This window comes from Melanerpes formicivorus, unplaced genomic scaffold (assembly GCF_026170545.1).
Source record: "Melanerpes formicivorus ecotype bairdi unplaced genomic scaffold, bMelFor1.0.p_v2 SCAF_27, whole genome shotgun sequence".
Lineage (NCBI taxonomy): Eukaryota > Metazoa > Chordata > Aves > Piciformes > Picidae > Melanerpes > Melanerpes formicivorus.
Genome location: NW_027142379.1, coordinates 8,859,677 through 8,878,323, shown reverse-complemented (window position 1 = coordinate 8,878,323; position 18,647 = coordinate 8,859,677). Strand labels below are relative to the sequence as shown.

General features: G+C 38.9%; 1 protein-coding gene and 1 long non-coding RNA gene across 7 annotated transcripts in view; one reads left to right on the top strand and one right to left on the bottom strand.

Moving 5' to 3' along the window:
* Positions 1 to 1,691: 1,691 nt before the first annotated feature.
* Positions 1,692 to 18,647, bottom strand: part of IL15 (interleukin 15) — a 34,390-nt gene continuing 17,434 nt past the window's right edge. For 5 of the 6 annotated variants that reach the window (XM_068154050.1, XM_068154046.1, XM_068154045.1 and 2 more), the window contains 5 exons: positions 7,233 to 7,331; positions 5,855 to 5,936; positions 5,336 to 5,377; positions 4,145 to 4,288; positions 1,692 to 3,579 (listed from right to left, as the gene is read on the bottom strand). In XM_068154050.1, the coding sequence (XP_068010151.1) occupies positions 3,466 to 3,579; positions 4,145 to 4,288; positions 5,336 to 5,377; positions 5,855 to 5,936; positions 7,233 to 7,258 (408 nt within the window). In that variant the 5' untranslated portion in view covers positions 7,259 to 7,331 and the 3' untranslated portion in view covers positions 1,692 to 3,465. Of the gene's footprint in view, positions 3,580 to 4,144; positions 4,289 to 5,335; positions 5,378 to 5,854; positions 5,937 to 7,232; positions 7,332 to 11,290; positions 12,152 to 18,647 lie in introns of those variants that run through there. The other variant, XM_068154051.1, reaches the window with a different exon arrangement.
* On the top strand, positions 5,905 to 7,166 carry LOC137448984 (uncharacterized). Its single transcript, XR_010989280.1, has 3 exons — positions 5,905 to 5,974; positions 6,715 to 6,864; positions 6,949 to 7,166. It is a non-coding gene; the product is annotated as an uncharacterized lncRNA (long non-coding RNA).

Here is an 18,647-nt window from a genome sequence, read left to right as displayed (position 1 = left end):
TGCTTTCCTTTGTGAATGTTACACCAGGCATGGGGCTGACTGATTCAAATGTTCATTGTGTCTCTCAGCTTTTTCTGCAGGAAGCCTGGATGGGTTGTGAAGTATATTTCTAACTGTCATTTTCCTCACATAGTCATACGAACAAGGTGGATAATCTGAATTTTGCTCGAAACAGTGAAGTTCACAGTTGTGACAAGAACGGTAGATGCAGTTCAGAATTTGCCTTTTCCCCCTAGCATTTATTATTCTGGCTTTCACAACATTCTCATTTCCTAATTAATTAGGATCAATGACCACCTACATTGATCCCTTAAAAGGAGATTTGAATGGAAAAAAAGATGAAACCATTAACACCATCACTCAAATCAAATGAGGAGTCACCTCTTTCAGCCTGGGCAAAACAAACCATCAGCTATAGACCTCCAGTAGTCTATTAGCCTGCCCTTTGCTTACTCATAAGGTTCCCATGGGTTCTGGCTTCCCACTGTAGTCATCTTGCCCATTGAAATAGGATCTGCTTGTTTAAGAAGGAACAAATGGACCTCTGGACAGTGATAAATTATTACAGGTTTATGTATCAACACAGGAAGGATGACTCAGGATGTAAAAGCTTGATTTGGGTACCAGAGGAGAAGACTCCTTCAGTGTACTCAACAGTGATAATACCATGTTACCAGCTTAACTGAACCACTGTCACCTTAGTCAGAAACTGACTGACTTAAAAAAATGATGGGAAACTGTCAGCTTCTGCTTTTAAGGTCCAAATATCTACTAGAGAAATGAAATTGATTATTCATACTGTGCCCTGTAGTCATAAAAGACAGCTGGGCAGTGCAGAAACTGAAATCTGTCAATCGTGTAGCATAGATGGACTGCATAAAAGAAAATCTGGACTGCAGAATTTTGGTTAAATTCTCCTATGTGTCTTAAGAAGGAAGTAGTATAGCTGATGGTCTTTGTATAAATATACTGATCCAGAACTGACTTTAAACTGTGAGGAGTTCCCACCATCTCCTGTGAAATTATCTGCAAGGTACCTGATCAACAGGTGCCTAAACATTTGCAGACACGGAAGGCAACATTCTGCCAATAAGCAAACAATATTTACCTTCAGGGTCAAACAATATTTACCTTCAGGGTCTAATAAAAAAAAGGAAGGTAGAGGATGTCAGACATCACCTGCACTAGTGATCTTTCCATTATCCTGTTAAAATAGAGACAGAAATATGGGCACTGAATACCAGGAAAGGAAAGGAAAAATAAATTTAAGATTATTGCAAAGTCAGGAACAGAGAAATATGTAGCCCAAAACTTCCGTGGAAGAGCATTATTCCTCTCTTCTGGTGTCAAAAGCTAGAGTTACTTTGCTTTCTGAACATAGAAATGCTTTGCTGTGAGTCATCTCAGTCCCAAACTGAGTTGGATTAATTGGAGAAAATACAGTATTAATCTTTTCCTTAACATTTGCCAGCAGTAGTCTGCAAAAAAATATTAGATAGTAAATGCCACACAAATTAATAGACCTTGTGTAGAAGAAATACCTTCCTCAGCCTAGGAATGTTTACTTTGAAAGTAGGCACCTTGAATTAGTTTTCACTGTTCTGTCTGCAGTACTAACAACTCAGCTCAGATTCATGCATGCCTTAGTCATAACAAAACTTTTCCTCTGGGATGTGCATAAATTCCCTCAGTTAGAAAAAAACCACACCAAGCTGACCTTAATTCTGTCCATCTTTTATACTGATCAGATCATTTCTTGTAACTGTAGGATTCAGTATGTAGTAAAGCTTTCAGGTGGCAGCTTAGTTCTCTGGAAAAGGGAAACCTGAGGAGAAATGCTGATTGGCAAATGGCCTTCTTTGGTTCTAGAATATGCATCTGGAACAGGCAGAGATAAAATGAAATGAGAGAGACCAATGAGAAATGGCCAATGTCCATCAGGAAGTGGCTAACAGAGTGGCCACCTGAGTGCTCACAGACTTAGCAAAATTCTTTCAGAAAAGACAAATTCACAATATTTAACACATTTGCCACGGGGAAATGAACAGCAGGATAAAAGGAATCGTGTAACTGATTTTCCCAGAGACCAAAGAAAACTATCTTAGCAAAGAAACTGTTTGCTATTTCTGACATAAATACTGCTGGACTACGTCGAAAGCTCCTTCACAGCTAGAAATTAGGAAAATCCCTATATCTTTTTGATTAAAGACCACAGCTGTAGCTTGAAATGGAGGTGCCTGGAGGAAAGAAATGTTTATTATGGATAACAGTTGGCATGACATGGTTATGAGTCATGAAGAAAGCAGTTACTTTAGCAAGAGCTGAAAGGAGACTATGCAACGTTTCAGAACTACCAGGGACAGGTGACTGCACTTATCACTTATTATTAATTGACAGTTATCATGATTTCTGATCAAAAGTGGTTCCTGCCATTAAAGGTCTTACCCCAACGTTACAAACTCTACTACATAAGAAAGCTTTGTACCATAGGAAATGTTTCTAAGTGACACTTGGTCACCTCCTCTATCCAGAGAATTTATGCTACTGTTCCTTGTTTGCAATGTAGATTGAAATCTTTGGTAATTGCTAAAGGAACTGTAACTATGACATAATGACTAAAGTAGTGTCTGTGCCAAAGGTAGCAAATGAAGTAACAAAGGACATTCTGTTGTTGGACAGCAAAACAAAGTACCAGCATTGCCTTCTGTTGGGAAGACTGGAGGAAAATTTAATGCAAATAAAAAGGCAGGGAAGAATCTTTGAATAAATATTGGAATATTTTACTTTGAATTCCTGGGTAAAACAAGTGATTTGGTTTGGAGTCATAGGGAAAATACATAAATATATGAAGAGACAGCCAACAGACCTTTAAGACAAATAGGTCTCAATTTGACGCTAGTTTGTTGAAGGAAGTTTAATGAGAAAAAAAATAGCAAGGAAAACTGTCAGACATGACTAACAACAGAAGTGAGAGATTAGCTAGAATCTTCTAGGAGTGCAGATGGTAAAGGGATAGATTTCAAACAACAAAAAGTAGCTGTAGCCAAATGTTTTAAGAGAAGTAGCTCTTTAAAAGAAGAGCTTTTCTCTGAAACGCCATTCATTCAGCCCTGAGTTGATGTTCCTGAGAAGTCCCACTGAAGATACCTTGAGATCTTCTTAGTTTTGTTGAAAGGTTGGTAAGTTATACAGGATTTCTTTTCCGATGAAGTTACCATAAAATAAACACACTGTAAGTCCAGAAGAAGCTTTAAATCCTCTCAAATTCCCTTCCTTTATATTTCATAAGTAGCATTATTTGTATGTCCTCAGTTATGAATACAGTGGGAATTAGAGGGATTTTATTATTCTTTGTTTGCATGTTATGCTATATAAGTAGGATTGTAAGTGATGTTCTTTCCAGATTATTGCTGGCAATAATCTCATTTCTCTAAGGATATTCATGGAAGAATTCTGGCCTGATGGTCAGTGTTTGCATTCCTTCTGTATAACCTTTACAAAACTCTGTACAAATTCTGTAAAATTTTTTTCTTCATACTCTTCACATTCTTTGCATTTTCCTGATGTTGTGGAATTCAGCTGAAAAGCAAAATGCAACAGTAAAGCAGGATATTGATATCTTTCTTTTGATGAAGAACTAACTCTTGTTTTTCCTGGCTGTGTGAATAACTCCAGTGCAGTTAATGGCTACATAAAGCATTGTTGGAGGCTTCTGTGGTACTTACAGTCTCTGCATCTCCTGACTGAGAAAGATCAGCTTTCAAAGAATCTCAGTGAGAGATTCAAATGGCTGTTCCTTTGAAAACCAGGATACCTTTCTGTATGTGTCTGAGCATACCTGACTTCAGATGCTGAAGTTGTAGCCTGTTATTGATTGATACATATGCAAGCAGCCTGAGATGTGTACGAGTGTGCAGCCAAAAGTATTTGCTTTGACAGGAATCCTGAAAGTGTTTTTCTAACACTGAATTTTACTTTCTCATTGCTGCATGTGTAGCATTTTCATTGTTATATCTACAGGTTACTGGATCCCATTTGTTTCCATTGGTACTATCCCACCTTTTACATAACAAAAGAGAGATTTCTGTTCCTGAGGAAACACTTTTGATTTGCCTTTTCCCAACAGACCATTGGTGTTACATACCTTGTTACCCTCTAAGCTTGCATTTCCATTTTTCCATATGTTCTGTACATCTTGTGTTTTACTACAATTTTTGATAAGGCATTCCTGAAGAATTACTTTTGTCTCTAAGAAGAAGCACCTCATTACAGGTTCTTGGCATTCTTTCTGGAAAAGATGACATTGTTGTAGTTTTATGATTAAAAAGGAGTAAGTGAATGCAAGATATAACTGACCATGAAGTGGCTGATTTTTGTTTACCAGATGTCTCTTATTACTATTCAAATACTTAAATATCTGCAGAGATTGGCTGCAATTAATTCTTTATCTACAGCATTCATGTATCTTCTGTGTTTGGCACAGTTCCTGTGTGAATGCTTACGTTGTCATGTTCCAAAGTCTTTAAAGAAGGCTACTACCACAGCCATGAATCCAGTCAGTTGAATCAGGGCTATAGCAAAAGTTGCTGCTAGCAATTGGGCCATTGGCTTGATTAATTTTCTTTGGATGCAGGTGAATTTCCATGGAGTGCAGTCTGAGCTCTACAGCTAGTCATTATGAAAACTTCTTCCCAGAAATGAAATTAAAGCAACTGCACTTAGAATGATCACATTTTAAATAGGTTTCTATGACTGTATTAAGAATTATATTGACAAATTAACATAATTCATCCTTTGCAGGATAAATTATCATCTGAAGAAATATAAATCCTTGAGAGTCCCTAGGAATTTCTTGCTAAGATAAGAAGCAGAGAAAATGCACAGGTAGAAGCTGATAGTTACTCTCCATATTCCACTTCCAATATTTTATCCATTAAATTATGCATGGCATTAAATAATTTTCTTTGGAACTATTTCCTTTCTCAATTTTTTTCTTCCCTCAAATTTCAAAGGAATTCCAACTTCTTTTTTTTCCACTACTGTTTACTTCAGTAATTTTTGATCACCCCTTTTAATGCATTAGTTTTAATAGCGGGTGATTCATAGATGAATTATAATCAAGTGTAAAATTAAATATTAAATTAAAACAATAAATACTTGCCTACATCATTTATCATATTTATTTTAACTAACAGACCCATTCCTTCAAAGGTAAATTATTTGATTCCTTTAATCTTTTTCCAGTTAGACCAAGGCTGCTTTAGGAGAAAGCTGCTGGTAAAGAAATGCAGATGCCATATTAGACCACTTGTGGTCAAATGTTGAGTTTACTTACATCCTCATCTGTGTTTGCTGTGTATAACCTGACATCAATGTCCTAAAAGAAAACAAGATTTAGAATTTTGAGCATTGCATAACACATTTAGAGATGATAAAGCTAACTCGACAAGACATGGATTAGCTCTAAGTTCATACTGATAAAGGTACAAGAAGCCAGCAAGTCAGGGGAGCTTAAAGCTGCCTAGAAATATGCAGGATGGGCTTCCCTGTGAGGAGGACGACTCATCAAAACCAAGGCCCACAGCGTTTATTCCAAAGGAGCTAGGTCCCAAGCCTATTATCCCTTTTCTTAGGAGAAGCAAGAAAGAAAATAATTAATTATTGAGTTCTGGTACTTGGTCAACTCCAACTCCCTTTAACCTTCTGTTCCTTTGTTTCTCCCCACAGAACAGCATTACACAAACACCATTCCTTTTCCTGCTCCCTGTCAGTGATGCTTCTTAGCTAAGACACTAAATATTTAATCATGATTATATGATTATATGAAATGTGGACCTTTGTGTGATGAACTTACTTTGGATGTCTTGATCTGCTCCAAGTCTTTCAGAACTGCTGCCCACTTGCAATGCCCTGCTGCTGTCTTTAGTATATAAGAACTAGAACAGAAGAACACCAGTGACCATTAGGCTAAGCAGTAAGTATACACAATATTTATGGTGAAAAAGGTCAGAGATGATTAAGATGTTACAGATACAGGGTTTACATATATATATATATGCATAAGGAAATAGGTGGTGCAAGTATATTTGACAAATCCTAAAACCACATAGACACTTTATCTCAAGGTCATTACACTGTAAAACAATGTGGGTTTTTAGCAGGCCAGTTTTAAAGAATGTAATGCAAAAATAAGATTCAACTGTTTAAGGTAAAATGCCTACAATTCCTTTAAAATAAACCCCAACTCCTTTAAAATAAACCCCAACATTTCACAAATTTCAAAGTCACTCCTACTGAAATTTTCACCTCCCTGCCACTACAAGCTTGTTTTCTTAAGCTCTGTAGAAATAGTCATAATTTTAGATGTCATTGTTTGTGTACAGGAAAGCTTCTTTCTGTAGACTCAGGAGGAAGTGAGTGAATGAACCTCTCAAGGATGCTCAAAATTAACCAGATAAGGGTGGGAGGAAGACATCTTTCTCTTTGGAAGATTTTTGTAATGTGATTTAGAACTCGAATGTGCCCCCACTTCAATCCTTGATTTGGATGCCTTTCAGTACTGCTGTACTATAAATACTGTATGACAGTGTAGGGCACGACAAACCAGATGATTTGGGAAATTGGTTTAAAACAAGCAGCGGTTAAACACTTAAGCCTTAATCAAAGGCTCAAAAATAACAAGATTTCTGAGAAACAAGATTTCTTTTATAACAGGAATCAGAGGACAATTACCGTGTTCCTGCCAGGGGAAGAGAGAAAGGAGAAATGCCAGACTTCAGCAAAGAGATTTGACTGAAGGGGCACAAGGAGTAAACAAGTGGAGCACATAGAAGTGGGGCCAGTTTTCTAAGACATGAAACTGGAGTGAGTATGGAAGAAGGCATCTCATCTACATTATTCAGCAGACATACTTTAAAATGCTCAGGTCTGGTGTGTTTTTCATTGCAGACATATGGCAATTGATGGAGGTCTTTAAATTCAACAATTCTAGTAATCTGAGGGCTATCATGGACAGTAGGGCCAAGACACATTTTTGACCAGACTGAACCTAGTCAAAGAGACTATTAAAGGGGCTGTGGCTTATGAAGCAACAAGGACCTCATATGGAGATGGCATATGCTCATGGCAGGAGAGGATCCACTCCCTAAAGCAAGTGAAGGCAAGTAACAGCTGTAATAGCAGAAACAAGTGTGTTGTGTGTACTGTCTAATTAACATTGACTTTGTAGTTACCATAGGAAGAAGATGATTAATCCCATCTCATTCTTTAAAATGACTGTTCACAAGAAGATACAGCTGGTATTGCAGGCAAATACTTTTCAGGTGTGTTTTCTGCAAGACAGAACCCAGATGATAGTTCATTACAACCTGATTTCACAGAATTTTGCTTCACTACTGACTTAATTAACCAATTTGACAAGACATCCAATCAAGACAAGACTACCCATTGTGTGCAGATTGAAAGACCAACTGACCTGTAGCTTGCAGAAATACATAATCACTTTACAAAACAGTTGGTAGAAAAATTATATGCTGAAGACATGCTGCAAAACTCTGACCTCGTCCTGGGCTCCCTATTTAATACCTGTTCATACTGCAGAATGCAATTTATTGCAGGGACAATGTCAAAGAACTTTTATTTTGTTTTCCATGCTGGAGATCTCTGCCCAGCCACCTTTTCCCACCCAAATTCTGTGAATTAACTACAACTATACCACTATCTTACAGCACTGTGGTTGTACATACAGGAGACTCTGCACGGAGTACACAAATGCTACAGGTATGTATAGCTCGTCAACATAATATTTAGCTCCAGTATGTGTTTGCATTTCTATTTCTTTACATAGTGTATGTACATCTCATACTGGGAAGTGACACACTTAAGATGCATTGATTTTGTGAGCAAAGTCTAGCAGCTGAAAATAAGGAGAGGATGTGAGCTGTGTATTCACCATCAGCAAATGTTCACAGAATCACAGAACGGTAGGGGTTGGAAGGGACCTCTGGAGATCATGTAGTCCAACACCCTCACCAGAGCAGGTTCACCCAGAGCAGGTTGCACAGGGTAGCATGTAGGAGGGTTTTGAATTACTCCAAAGATGAAGACTCCACCACCTCTCTGGGAACCCTGTTCCAGTGTTCCACCACCCTCAACTTGAAGAAGTTCCTCCTAATGTTTAGATGCAACTTAGTATGTTCAAATTGGTGCCCATTACCTCTTGTAGATTGGCCCCATTCTCCTGACACCCTCCCTTTAAGTATTGATAAGCATTGATAAGATCCCTCCTAGTCTTCTCCAGGCTAAAAAGACCCAAGTCCCTCAGCCCTTCATCATAAGAGAGATGTTCTAGTCCCCTAAATACCTTTGTAGCTCTTTGCTGTACCCTCTCAAGCAGTTCTCTGTCCTTCTTGAACTGGGAAGCCCAGAACTGTACCCAGTAGTCCAGATGCAGCCTCAGCAGGACAGAGTACAGTGGGGAGGAGAACCTCCCTCGACCTGTGCATAGCCTGGGAACCTTTGTTCCAAAGTTAAAAGCCCTTTAAGCTGATACAGTTCCTTCACACAGCTAGGTAAATTATCTGTAACCATGCCATTGATCCAAGATGTTATTTCTTGTGCAACACTTTTATGTTACCACTGACTCAAATGATGTTTCTTTTGCAAAGTACATAAATAATACTGACTTTGCAAGTGAACATTTAAAAATAGGCAAGAACAAGCTGAAAAGCCATCTTACAAAGCATCTACTGGCAAAGCCAAGAGAGTAGTATTTATATGTATCATAGGGAAATTCTGAAGAGCATTTGTAACAAATATTTGTTGCTTGCTTGAACAGAAAATTGCTGTTGTTTTGCTTCCAAGCCCCATTGATATAGCTGGCATAGCATCACTACATACATTTCCACACTGAATGACTGGAAAGCAGTACCAGACACTATTACCACCCATGCCTGTTGAAAAACTATTAAATAAGAAGTCTGTAAATGAATGATACATAGATAATCTAAAATTACAGTAAGGCTACAGCAATTAATATCTCATTCATCTTCTGAACTCTTTCAGTATGGAACATGCCATGCTGTTACCCAATGTACGTCTCAAAACGAGGCTCAACCTGTTACTCTTCCTGCTGGAGATCAAAAACTTGTGAGTATTAAACCCAGAACATTTAGAACACGTAAATATATATATTCAAAACACACAAGAGAGTAATGGAAAAGAAACAGTAACTGCTTGGCTACAGCCAAGGTGCAATATCATTTTGTTATAGTATGACAGAAAGCCTCTAACCTTTCCACAGGTCATATTGTTTAATTACAAAGTTTGTCACGGTATTGGTGAAAGAAAATCTTCATAGTAGCTGTTTTTATTTGATTTGCCAGTTCTTACCAAAAGATGCTATTTGGGGTTTTGTTTCTTGTTTTCAACAGAAAGAAAAATTAATTGAAGTTCAAAAGTAGCCTTATGGGGTAATTTCACACAGAATCACAGAATCACCAAGGTTGGAAGAGACCTCAAAGATCATCGAGTCCAATCTGTCACCACAGACCTCATGACTAAACCATGGCACCAAGTGCCACGTCTAATCCCCTCTTGAACACCCCCAGGGATGGTGACTCCACCACCTCCCTGGGCAGCCCATTCCAATGGCTAACATAAACATAATCTAAAATCTGGTTTGTTGGATACAGCTGAGGAAAAAAAACGCTCTAATTCCACATTTACAACATGCTTTAACAACATTAAAACATGCATTAACAACATTAATTTAAATGTCTTAGAAACATTAATTTAAATGTCTTAGAAACATTTTGCAGTAGGAAAACCTTCTGATCACTTTACAAGCCAGGTTTTATCAAACAAGATGACGTGGCTACAAGGGAAAATATGAAAGACTTATGTTAGGTCTATAAGCACTTAACAGCTTTGTGTCTCATGAGTTGCACTATGAGGCCTTAAAAAGCTGACTTGAGAGGGAGTTCCAGTCCAAACACATTGTCAGATTTATCCTGTAGAACAAAGTGTCCAAGGTGACATGATAGTACCTAATGAATAATCATTTTCTTAATAATTGCTCACTGTGGTGATTCCAGAACACTCTGTTCCTAATGATGAATATAGCTGTCTTGATCTTTGGTTTTCTTAAATATGGTAGGTAACTATTTTATTGTAATGAAATAATCATTGGGGATTTAAAATAAAAGAATTGGGGCTTAAAAGTAACAGGGAGCTTGTACTGATTATAAAATAGACTAGAAGTGTACTACATGCATACTCTAAAGGATATTACTTAGGTGTTTTTTATATAGAGAAAGCAGTTCTTAATGGCAGGTAGCTCATCTAACACATCCATTTCAACAATTCTGGGCCATTTTCTACTTGAATTTGTTAATCATTCCATCCAAAGTATCATAGTATCAGTCAGGGTTGGAAGGGACCACAAGGATCATCTAGTTCCAACCCCCCTGCCATGGGCAGAGACACCCCACACTAGCTCAGGCTGGCCAGAGCCTCATCCAGCCAGCCAGTATTATTCATCAGCATAAGGATTGTTAGCTCACTCACATGCTTTGACTAATTACTCTCCTGCCTTGAACATGCATTGTTGTAAAAATCTTTGGCTAGTGTCAGTTTGTAATTCCTTACTCTCTTCAATCATTAACAAAACCCTTGCTGTATTCATCAAGTCTCTGATACCTCTGTTATATGGAAGTGTGAACTTTGGCCAAGGGAGCAGCTCATGTTTAAACACATAAATAATTCTATCTATAGCTCATGTCCTGATCACCTACTATTCTAGATTAAGGATTAAAGCCTCTGTAAGAGAACATTATGTTATTCCAACATGCAGCTACGAGTTATGATATACACAAACATATGCTTGGAAAAGGATGCTGGAATTTTTTAACAATGGAGTTAAAATGGAGCATTTCAAAAGCAATTACCACTGAGTAAAATCTAAGCCATGGTAGTTCTCTTTTAAGAAGCATAAGAATAAGCAAGTGAAAAAACTTTAACAAGGCAGAAACAGTTGCTGATTTTGCTTTCTTGGGCCGTCACAGGAACTATTAGTCAAAAGAAAATACTCACAGCTCTTTACAATGCTTGTTCCACGTGAAGGAAAGTACTGAGAGCTAAAATGTTCCCTTGCCAGAACTTTATGTCTGGAATCTTTCATGATTTGCAAAAATCCCTCCCTCCCCACACACACACCCCACACCCCCCACCCCCCAACAGTAAAACAACCAACCAACCCCCCTGCAGTTTAAACTGCTACCTTTTTGCTTACTCTCAATTTTTCTTGATCTTGACCTCCAGCACAGTTTCTTTCTTGAACAATCCACTCTCTCTTCACATCTGGGTTTTCTGGTTAGTCTCGGTGGCGATAGGTGTGACTAGTCTTTCCATTCCTTATTCCCATAAGCAAACCATTCTCCTCAGACTGTTCTCTCTTGCAACAACCTGCTTTCCTTTTTTGTTCAACCCTGGCTTCTTGGTTTCCTCTCTGGTTTTGTGTATACGTTGCTTATTCCATGAGCTAGACTTACCCCTTGCCTGTCAGTACACGATATCTCTTAAGCGCTTTTGGCCAGCTGGCAAAATGCAGCCAGAAAAGAGAGTCAATCCATGCTGCTTTCTTTTTACATCCTTTCATGTAGTGCCAATCTTTTCAAGGGATCAATCACTACTAAATCATGAAAGATCAACTTAATGGTGTCCTGATGCAAGCACATATGGCACTAATGCTAGATTTGCTTGACAAACACTGTCACTGGTAAATAGATAAGCCCCAAGTTTTAGTAGTGGCAAAATTAATGAGTTCACGGCACAGCCAGTAAAGAGGAAGTACAGAGCTAAACACTCATTTGTTGGGCACAGATGGTGAGCTTTGACCGTTTAACCCCAAACAACCACCCTCAGGATGCAATGTGCAATAATCAGTGAAAAGACATTTCAGAGTATACTTTCCCAGGCAAGTAAGCAGTTGAATCACAGAGGATTTTAAATGTAAAGGACATTAATAAAACACACACCCCAAAAAAAAGGAGCCAGAAGTAGTCAGCACTGATGTTTGTTTAGCCAAATGTGTCCTGAACTGTATAGGCTGTTAGACACTCCGGGTAAATATTATTTATGGTATTTTTATGACATGGCAACAAACATCCAACAGGGAATAAATACACAATTGCAGAGAACATTTCCTTGCATTTAAGGTTAGGATGTTAACCTCTGTAACAGTGCCAAACACAAGCTTGAGAAAGGATGTTGTTCTAACACATAAATGTTAGGAATCCTCAGACTATAAAATGAAATAGCTATCACAGGAACAACTGCTGGACAAAGAGTACCTCGGTCTTAGCAAAATACTCAGCTCAGAGAGTATGAATAATACTGTGTGCTAATAGAGGTCTGTAACTTGTGTGTAATAAAGACTAAAGATAGTAAATGAGTTCTCAGAATGGTATTTTCAGAGCTTTTTCGAAAGAAAGAAAATAATAACCTCTGACCCTCTTACAGCAATATTTTTACTGGAATTTACAGGAAGAATATAACTTAAAAGACTGTGCTTTTTCTTGTGCTTTTATTCATCTTTAAAGAGCAGAAGGAAATACTAATGTGTGTCATTTGCCAGAGCTTTACTGAAACCAATGAAGTTATTTCCATTTCCAGAGCTGTTGAGAATTTGACCAAAATGTTTACCTGGAAATAAAAACAGATTTATTGAACAGCTGAGGAAGGCAGCACACACACTTCTACAAGAAATATTGCAAAAAGATCAATACCTTGGGGGGGTGGGGGGGAGGAATAATTATCAGGGTTCAAAGAAAGAACACTATAGATTTGCCTCATATTTCTGCATAACAAGGCAATCAAATGTGGAAAGGAAATTATTTCTGCTTTATCCTACTCTAAATCACTTCTAAATAACAACACAGTGAGACTTACAATAAGTGAACAATCGTCCTTAATGTCCTGCCTTAAGATATAGGAAAATGGATTATATGAAAAGCTTGTGTGTGTGTGTGCTACAGAAGCTTCCCCCTTTCATGCAAATTTTGAATATATTTGTGTGAAATGTAACAAATTATGAGACTGCAAAGTGAACCACTTCAGTCTGTACGCAAGCGGTGAGTGGAATAGACTAGCTGTCATTAGCTGAGGTCTCCTCAATTTGTATGTGATGGGTTTCCTTCATTCCTTGCTAGCCAAACCCAGAATATCTGGAGGAATGAAAGAGGCTGTGTGTGTGGAAACTACTGAGCACTGAAGCAATACCACATCATATTAAGCTGGTTTCTGTATCCCAGCTCTTAAAACAGAATAAATGGCAGTTGTAGTTTTTAGCAGTGCAGCACGGCACTCAGCCAGAAAATCTCAGATTTTCTTTCAGACCCATTCAGATGAGTCTACCAGTGAGTACATCCATTTAGACAAAAAGTGGGGTTTAAAAAGACTGAAAAAACTATCTCCCAGGGACATTAAAAGCAGTTGTGTATAAAATAATTGGCAATACTGCAAAGCACAAATAAAGCCCTGAGTGCCTCTATATTATAAAGCTGTGTGGAACAATACTATTGAAAGGGAGTAAACTCTTGGATAACACTGGATGGATGTCAGGAAGAAGTTCTATACAGAGAGAGTGATTGCCCATTAGAATGGGCTGCCTGGGGAGGTGGTGGAGTCACCATCATTGGAGGTGTTCAGGAGGAGACTTGATGGGGTGCTTGGTGCCATGGTTTAGTTGTTTAGGTGGGTTGGACGCGATGATCTTGAAGGTCTCTTCCAATCTGGTCTGGTCTATTCTATTCTATTCCATTCCATTCCATTCCATTCCATTCCATTCCATTCCATTCCATTCCATTCCATTCCATTCCATTCCATCCCATTCCATTCCATCCCATCCCATCCCATCCCAACCTGACAGGTCTGCACTCTGGGAGTGCTTACTGCGTTGATTTAATATACAAGACGTTAATCCAACAGTTACTCACTTTGCTGGCAGTAATTAGGTCATAATAATGTGTTTGTACAAGATGCAGGATAAACTCTAAGAGATGAAATATAGATTTGTGTTGAGTTTAACTCATCAGCACGTTGCAAAAAGGTGAATCAATTCCATTAGATTAACATATCTTGTTTACAGAATTACGGTTAGTCTTGCTAAGTGAAAGAAATATTCTGGGAGATAATGGAGCCTGACAGAAAAATTAATACTTCTTACAATTGGAAGGTGCACATTTTCAGCTCAACATCAATCAGTCAAAAATAATTAAATAGCAATAATAAAAATGAGTCTCACATTCATAATAAACTGCTTGAAGCAGCTCCCATTGAAACAAATACCTGACTCAACTGTAGGTAACTGGTTCAGTAAATGTGCCAGATACAGCTTGTTGGAAGGCATGAAAGGATATAAGCTAAAGAATATCTCCCCCCAGTCTTTTTCCAAGCAATTTTTTTTATTGTTTTCAAATGATACAGCTAGAAACTGGTTCTGTGTCATTCCAAGCAAGGGCTGGTAATGTGTTTGATCTGTCACACAATCATAGTCTCTTTTAAAAGAGAAACCATTAGTTACCAAAGGTACTGTGTGCCTGTTTGCTGAAGGCAACTTTGCTGTCTTATTCAGGCTTTTCCTTGCACTCTCACCAGAGCTGCTTACTGCTTGCTTGCCAGCAGAGGAAGATGTCCATTTAGAATATAATAGAATGGAATAAAATAAACCAGGTTGTAAGAGACCTTCAAGATCATCATGTCCAACCTATCATCCAACACCACCTAATCAACTACACCATGCAACCAAGCACCCTGTCAAGTCTCCTCCTGAACACCTCCAGTGATGGTGACTCTAACACCTCCTTGAGCAGCCCATTCCAATGGGCAATCACTCTCTCTGTGTAAAACTTCCTCCTAACCTCCAGCCTAAACCTTCCCTGGTGCAGCCTGAGACTGTCCTCTTGTTCTGGTGCTGGTTGCATGGGAGAAGAGACCAACCACCCCTGTCTACAACTTCCCTTCAGGTAGTTGTAGAGAGCAGTAAGGTCACCCCTGAGTCTCCTCTTCTCCAGGCTAAGCAACCCTGAGTGGAACCACAACACTGCAAACTAATTTACTTTGAAGGACAGCTAACAAAGTTTGGGTTTGGCAGATATTTGCCCAAATACTATGTAAGGTTCATGTGGTTGGTAAAGTTAGAATCAAATTTAGAAGTCACCAAAAATATGGCAATTCAAATAGGGCCAGCACCTTCCAGTCTTAAAGACAAAATAGGCATGATGCATGTTGCACATAGAGACATGTGGCAGAATGAATCTGGAATGAAAACTGTAAGGCAAATCCATGCGAATTCTCATAGATAAGTCCCAAACTGCCACCTGGCTTCCGAACCTTTCCTGGTTACATGTTTGAAGATTTTAAGTTTTAGCTTTTATGCTGAAGTTTTATGATTGTATTGTCTATGACTCATGCCACAAAGAAGAAATGTCTGTGCATTTCAGTGTGGAACTGTAAGAGGCCAAGAAACCAGCTGACTGTGGCCACATCAGCATTCCTCTTTGGTGTTTTGTTGGTTTTGGTGTTCTGCTGGGTTTTATTTGAACACTTAACCGACAGTCTTGGGTGCTGTGGGAACAAAATGAGGTCGTGTCTGCCTGCCTCATGTCAGAATAAACACACTGGCACATTCTTGGCACTTTCAAAGGTTACAGCAACTCTCAAACCAAAATGAGAGCAAACACTCCATATAGCCCAATAGGCTCTTTCACCAATGTTCTAATGCCTTTTGCATAAGACATGGAGACTTGATAATCAGTGTAGCAAGTAGCATGGCTGAAATGTTTATGCTGAAGAATTTGACACTTCCCTAAAATCAGGAACTTCTACACTTCTAACTGAGCTCACTGATTTTTGCTCCCATTCTCTTCTTCGAAAGTTGCACTTCTGAAATATCAGGCCAGACGACTCCTCCACCTAAAAGTTTTCAGTGCTTCTGCAAGAACAGGTCCAGCATCATTTCAGTCCCAGAAAACAAAGCTTTCTTCTTATTTTTTTCAACCTTTTTTATCTGTTTTTTTTTTTTTTCCCAAAGCAAATTGTCCATTCCTGCTACTCTCCAGTATCATCTCACAACGTCTAGCTTGCAAATTGATGGGACCAGATTTCTTTTACACTTGGATACTGAGCCTGCAAGGTGCTGTGTCTGTTGTTTTCCCATTGCTTTTTCTGTCTTTTGCTTTCAGCACCTGGCTGACATTACTGATGTGTCTCTTGAACCCACATAGGCAGCCAGGAAGTTTTGCATCAGAGTAGCCATGTAGGAGTTGTCTTGTTGAAAATACTATTTTTATTAAAGCTTCTTTATACAGCTTCTCTACACTCAAAGGCCTGCAGAAAATCCTGTTGTAAGAAGTGTCATGCATAAATGGCTCTTTGTTAGCTCCTGCCAGGCAATATGCACCTTACTGGATAAGTTTTCGTAGCAAATGAGAAAGAGTTGTAGTCCTTACAGGTTAAAAAAATAAGTGTGCATCCCTGATGATCAAATCTAGGAATAACAGACCTGGATCCCTTACCCAGTGAGATAAGGACTTTGGTTTGGGCTAAGGTAGCTCTTCCCCACCAAGACAGGTTGCTAGAGCCCCTCTGACAGTTCCTTTTTGCTTTGTCATCCCCCAAGTGCTCACAAAACAATCACTGAAACCCGTCTTCTTTGTGCTGCAGCCAGGAGTTCTGGACTGTGATTCCCTGGACCTTTCTTTGCACTCTGATTTGGCTTTCCCTTTCCCTTTTCTGTCACGGTTGACTGCCAAGTGCTCACCAAACTGCTCTATCACTTGCCTCCTTCACGGAACAGCAGAGGGAGAAAATAAAACGGGGAAAAACAAACAAGCAAACCAACCTTGTTAAGTCAAGATGTCTTTCTCTTGATATTTAATAATGCACAGAAGCAAAGGAAAACAAGTTTATTCTCTGCTTCCCACAGAAGGTGATGGCCTGGTGTCTCCAACCAGAGCCAGCTGTGAAATCTATAACTGACATCTCTTTCACATACTCTCCAGCCTCCAGCAGTGAAGAATGTATATAAAGTGTGTCAGCTCTGGGGCTAGTGTTTTCAAGTTCATAGCTTTTCTAGCCTTTTTGTTTTTCTCTGCTGTTTATCAGCACAGATAAATATTTGCCTTTTTAATGGATTTTTTTTTTTCCAGAATTTTATGTAGCAGTTTCTTTTACATAAATATTTTTTTTTCCAGCTTACATGTCAACAGGCAACGTTAAGTTCTGAGCTTAAAATGTGATGGTAAGTCATTTAAAAATGCAAAATGTTACATTAATGAGGCCTCTGCATAACATAATTGTCTAAAGAGCACTGCTTTACAAGCATGTATAACCTAAGGGAACACATCTTGCAATTTTTAGGTCAGCTTCTGACTTCTGACAGTCACAATGTCACTGCCTTGAGTAAACACACATATTTTCAGACACTGCAAGGGAGCAAATGCTGGGATTTACTCTTTCCCCCAAACCAAAGTATTTTCTTTTTTTATGCTTTCAAATCATTATTAATTTTGTTTCAGTTCACCAGAATTGAATACTTTCATCACTTGCAATAGCTATTTCAAAACCAAGCAAGCTAGTTGAAAAAGGGAAAAAAACCCAAAATTTCCTTCCAGCCTGGTCTATTCCATTCCATTCCTAGTTAAAAAAAAGACTTTTAAAATGTATGGAAAGGTTATAATTTACTAATTCTGGGTACCTGGGACAATGTACCATGCTTTTAAGGTAACTTCTGGCACCAAGGCAGGCACTTATAGAATTCATAGAACTCAAGATTGTGGTCAGCTGAAAGGATAAGTCTCAGCTTATTTCATTGGTTTCAGTGAGGCATTCATATTGCTCAAATGCCTAGAGTATTTTCCAAGTGTGCTTCCCTGTCCTCCAAAAAATCTGAGGGATGCTAAGTGAAAAGAGTGACCTATCACTTTGAGAATGCTCCTTTTTCCTTCTACATCAGAAATAGTTTAGCTACTTATATTTAATTCATATAAGACAGGATTCAAATATTCTTTGAGCACATTACTTCCATTCCCATTTCTTTGGAATGAAGACTGACAAAAGTGGTAAGCAAATTACAAAACAAACTAACAAGCAAAAAAGTCATCATTCATGATCTTACAGGATAAAAACATTGTAACAGTTAAGCAAGAATTTGAGTGGATAACTTTAAAAATGTTGCTTAAGAAATAGAGAAGAGAAGAGGAGAGGTTCGGAGAGGTTCGGAGAGGAGAGGTTCGGAGAGGTTCGGAGAGGAGAGGTTCGGAGAGGAGAGGAGAAGTTCGGAGAGGAGAGGAGAGGTTCGGAGAGGAGAGGTTCGGAGAGGAGAGGTTCGGGAAGAGAGGAGAGGAGAGGTTCGGAGAGGAGAGGAGAGGTTCGGAGAGGAGAGGAGAGGTTCGGAGAGGAGAGGTTCGGAGAGGAGAGGTTCGGGAAGAGAGGAGAGGTTCGGAGAGGAGAGGTTCAGAGAGGAGAGGTTCGGGAAGAGAGGAGAGGAGAGGTTCGGAGAGGAGAGGTTCGGAGAGGAGAGGTTCGGAGAGGAGAGGTTCGGGAAGAGAGGAGAGGAGAGGTTCGGAGAGGAGAGGAGAGGTTTGGAG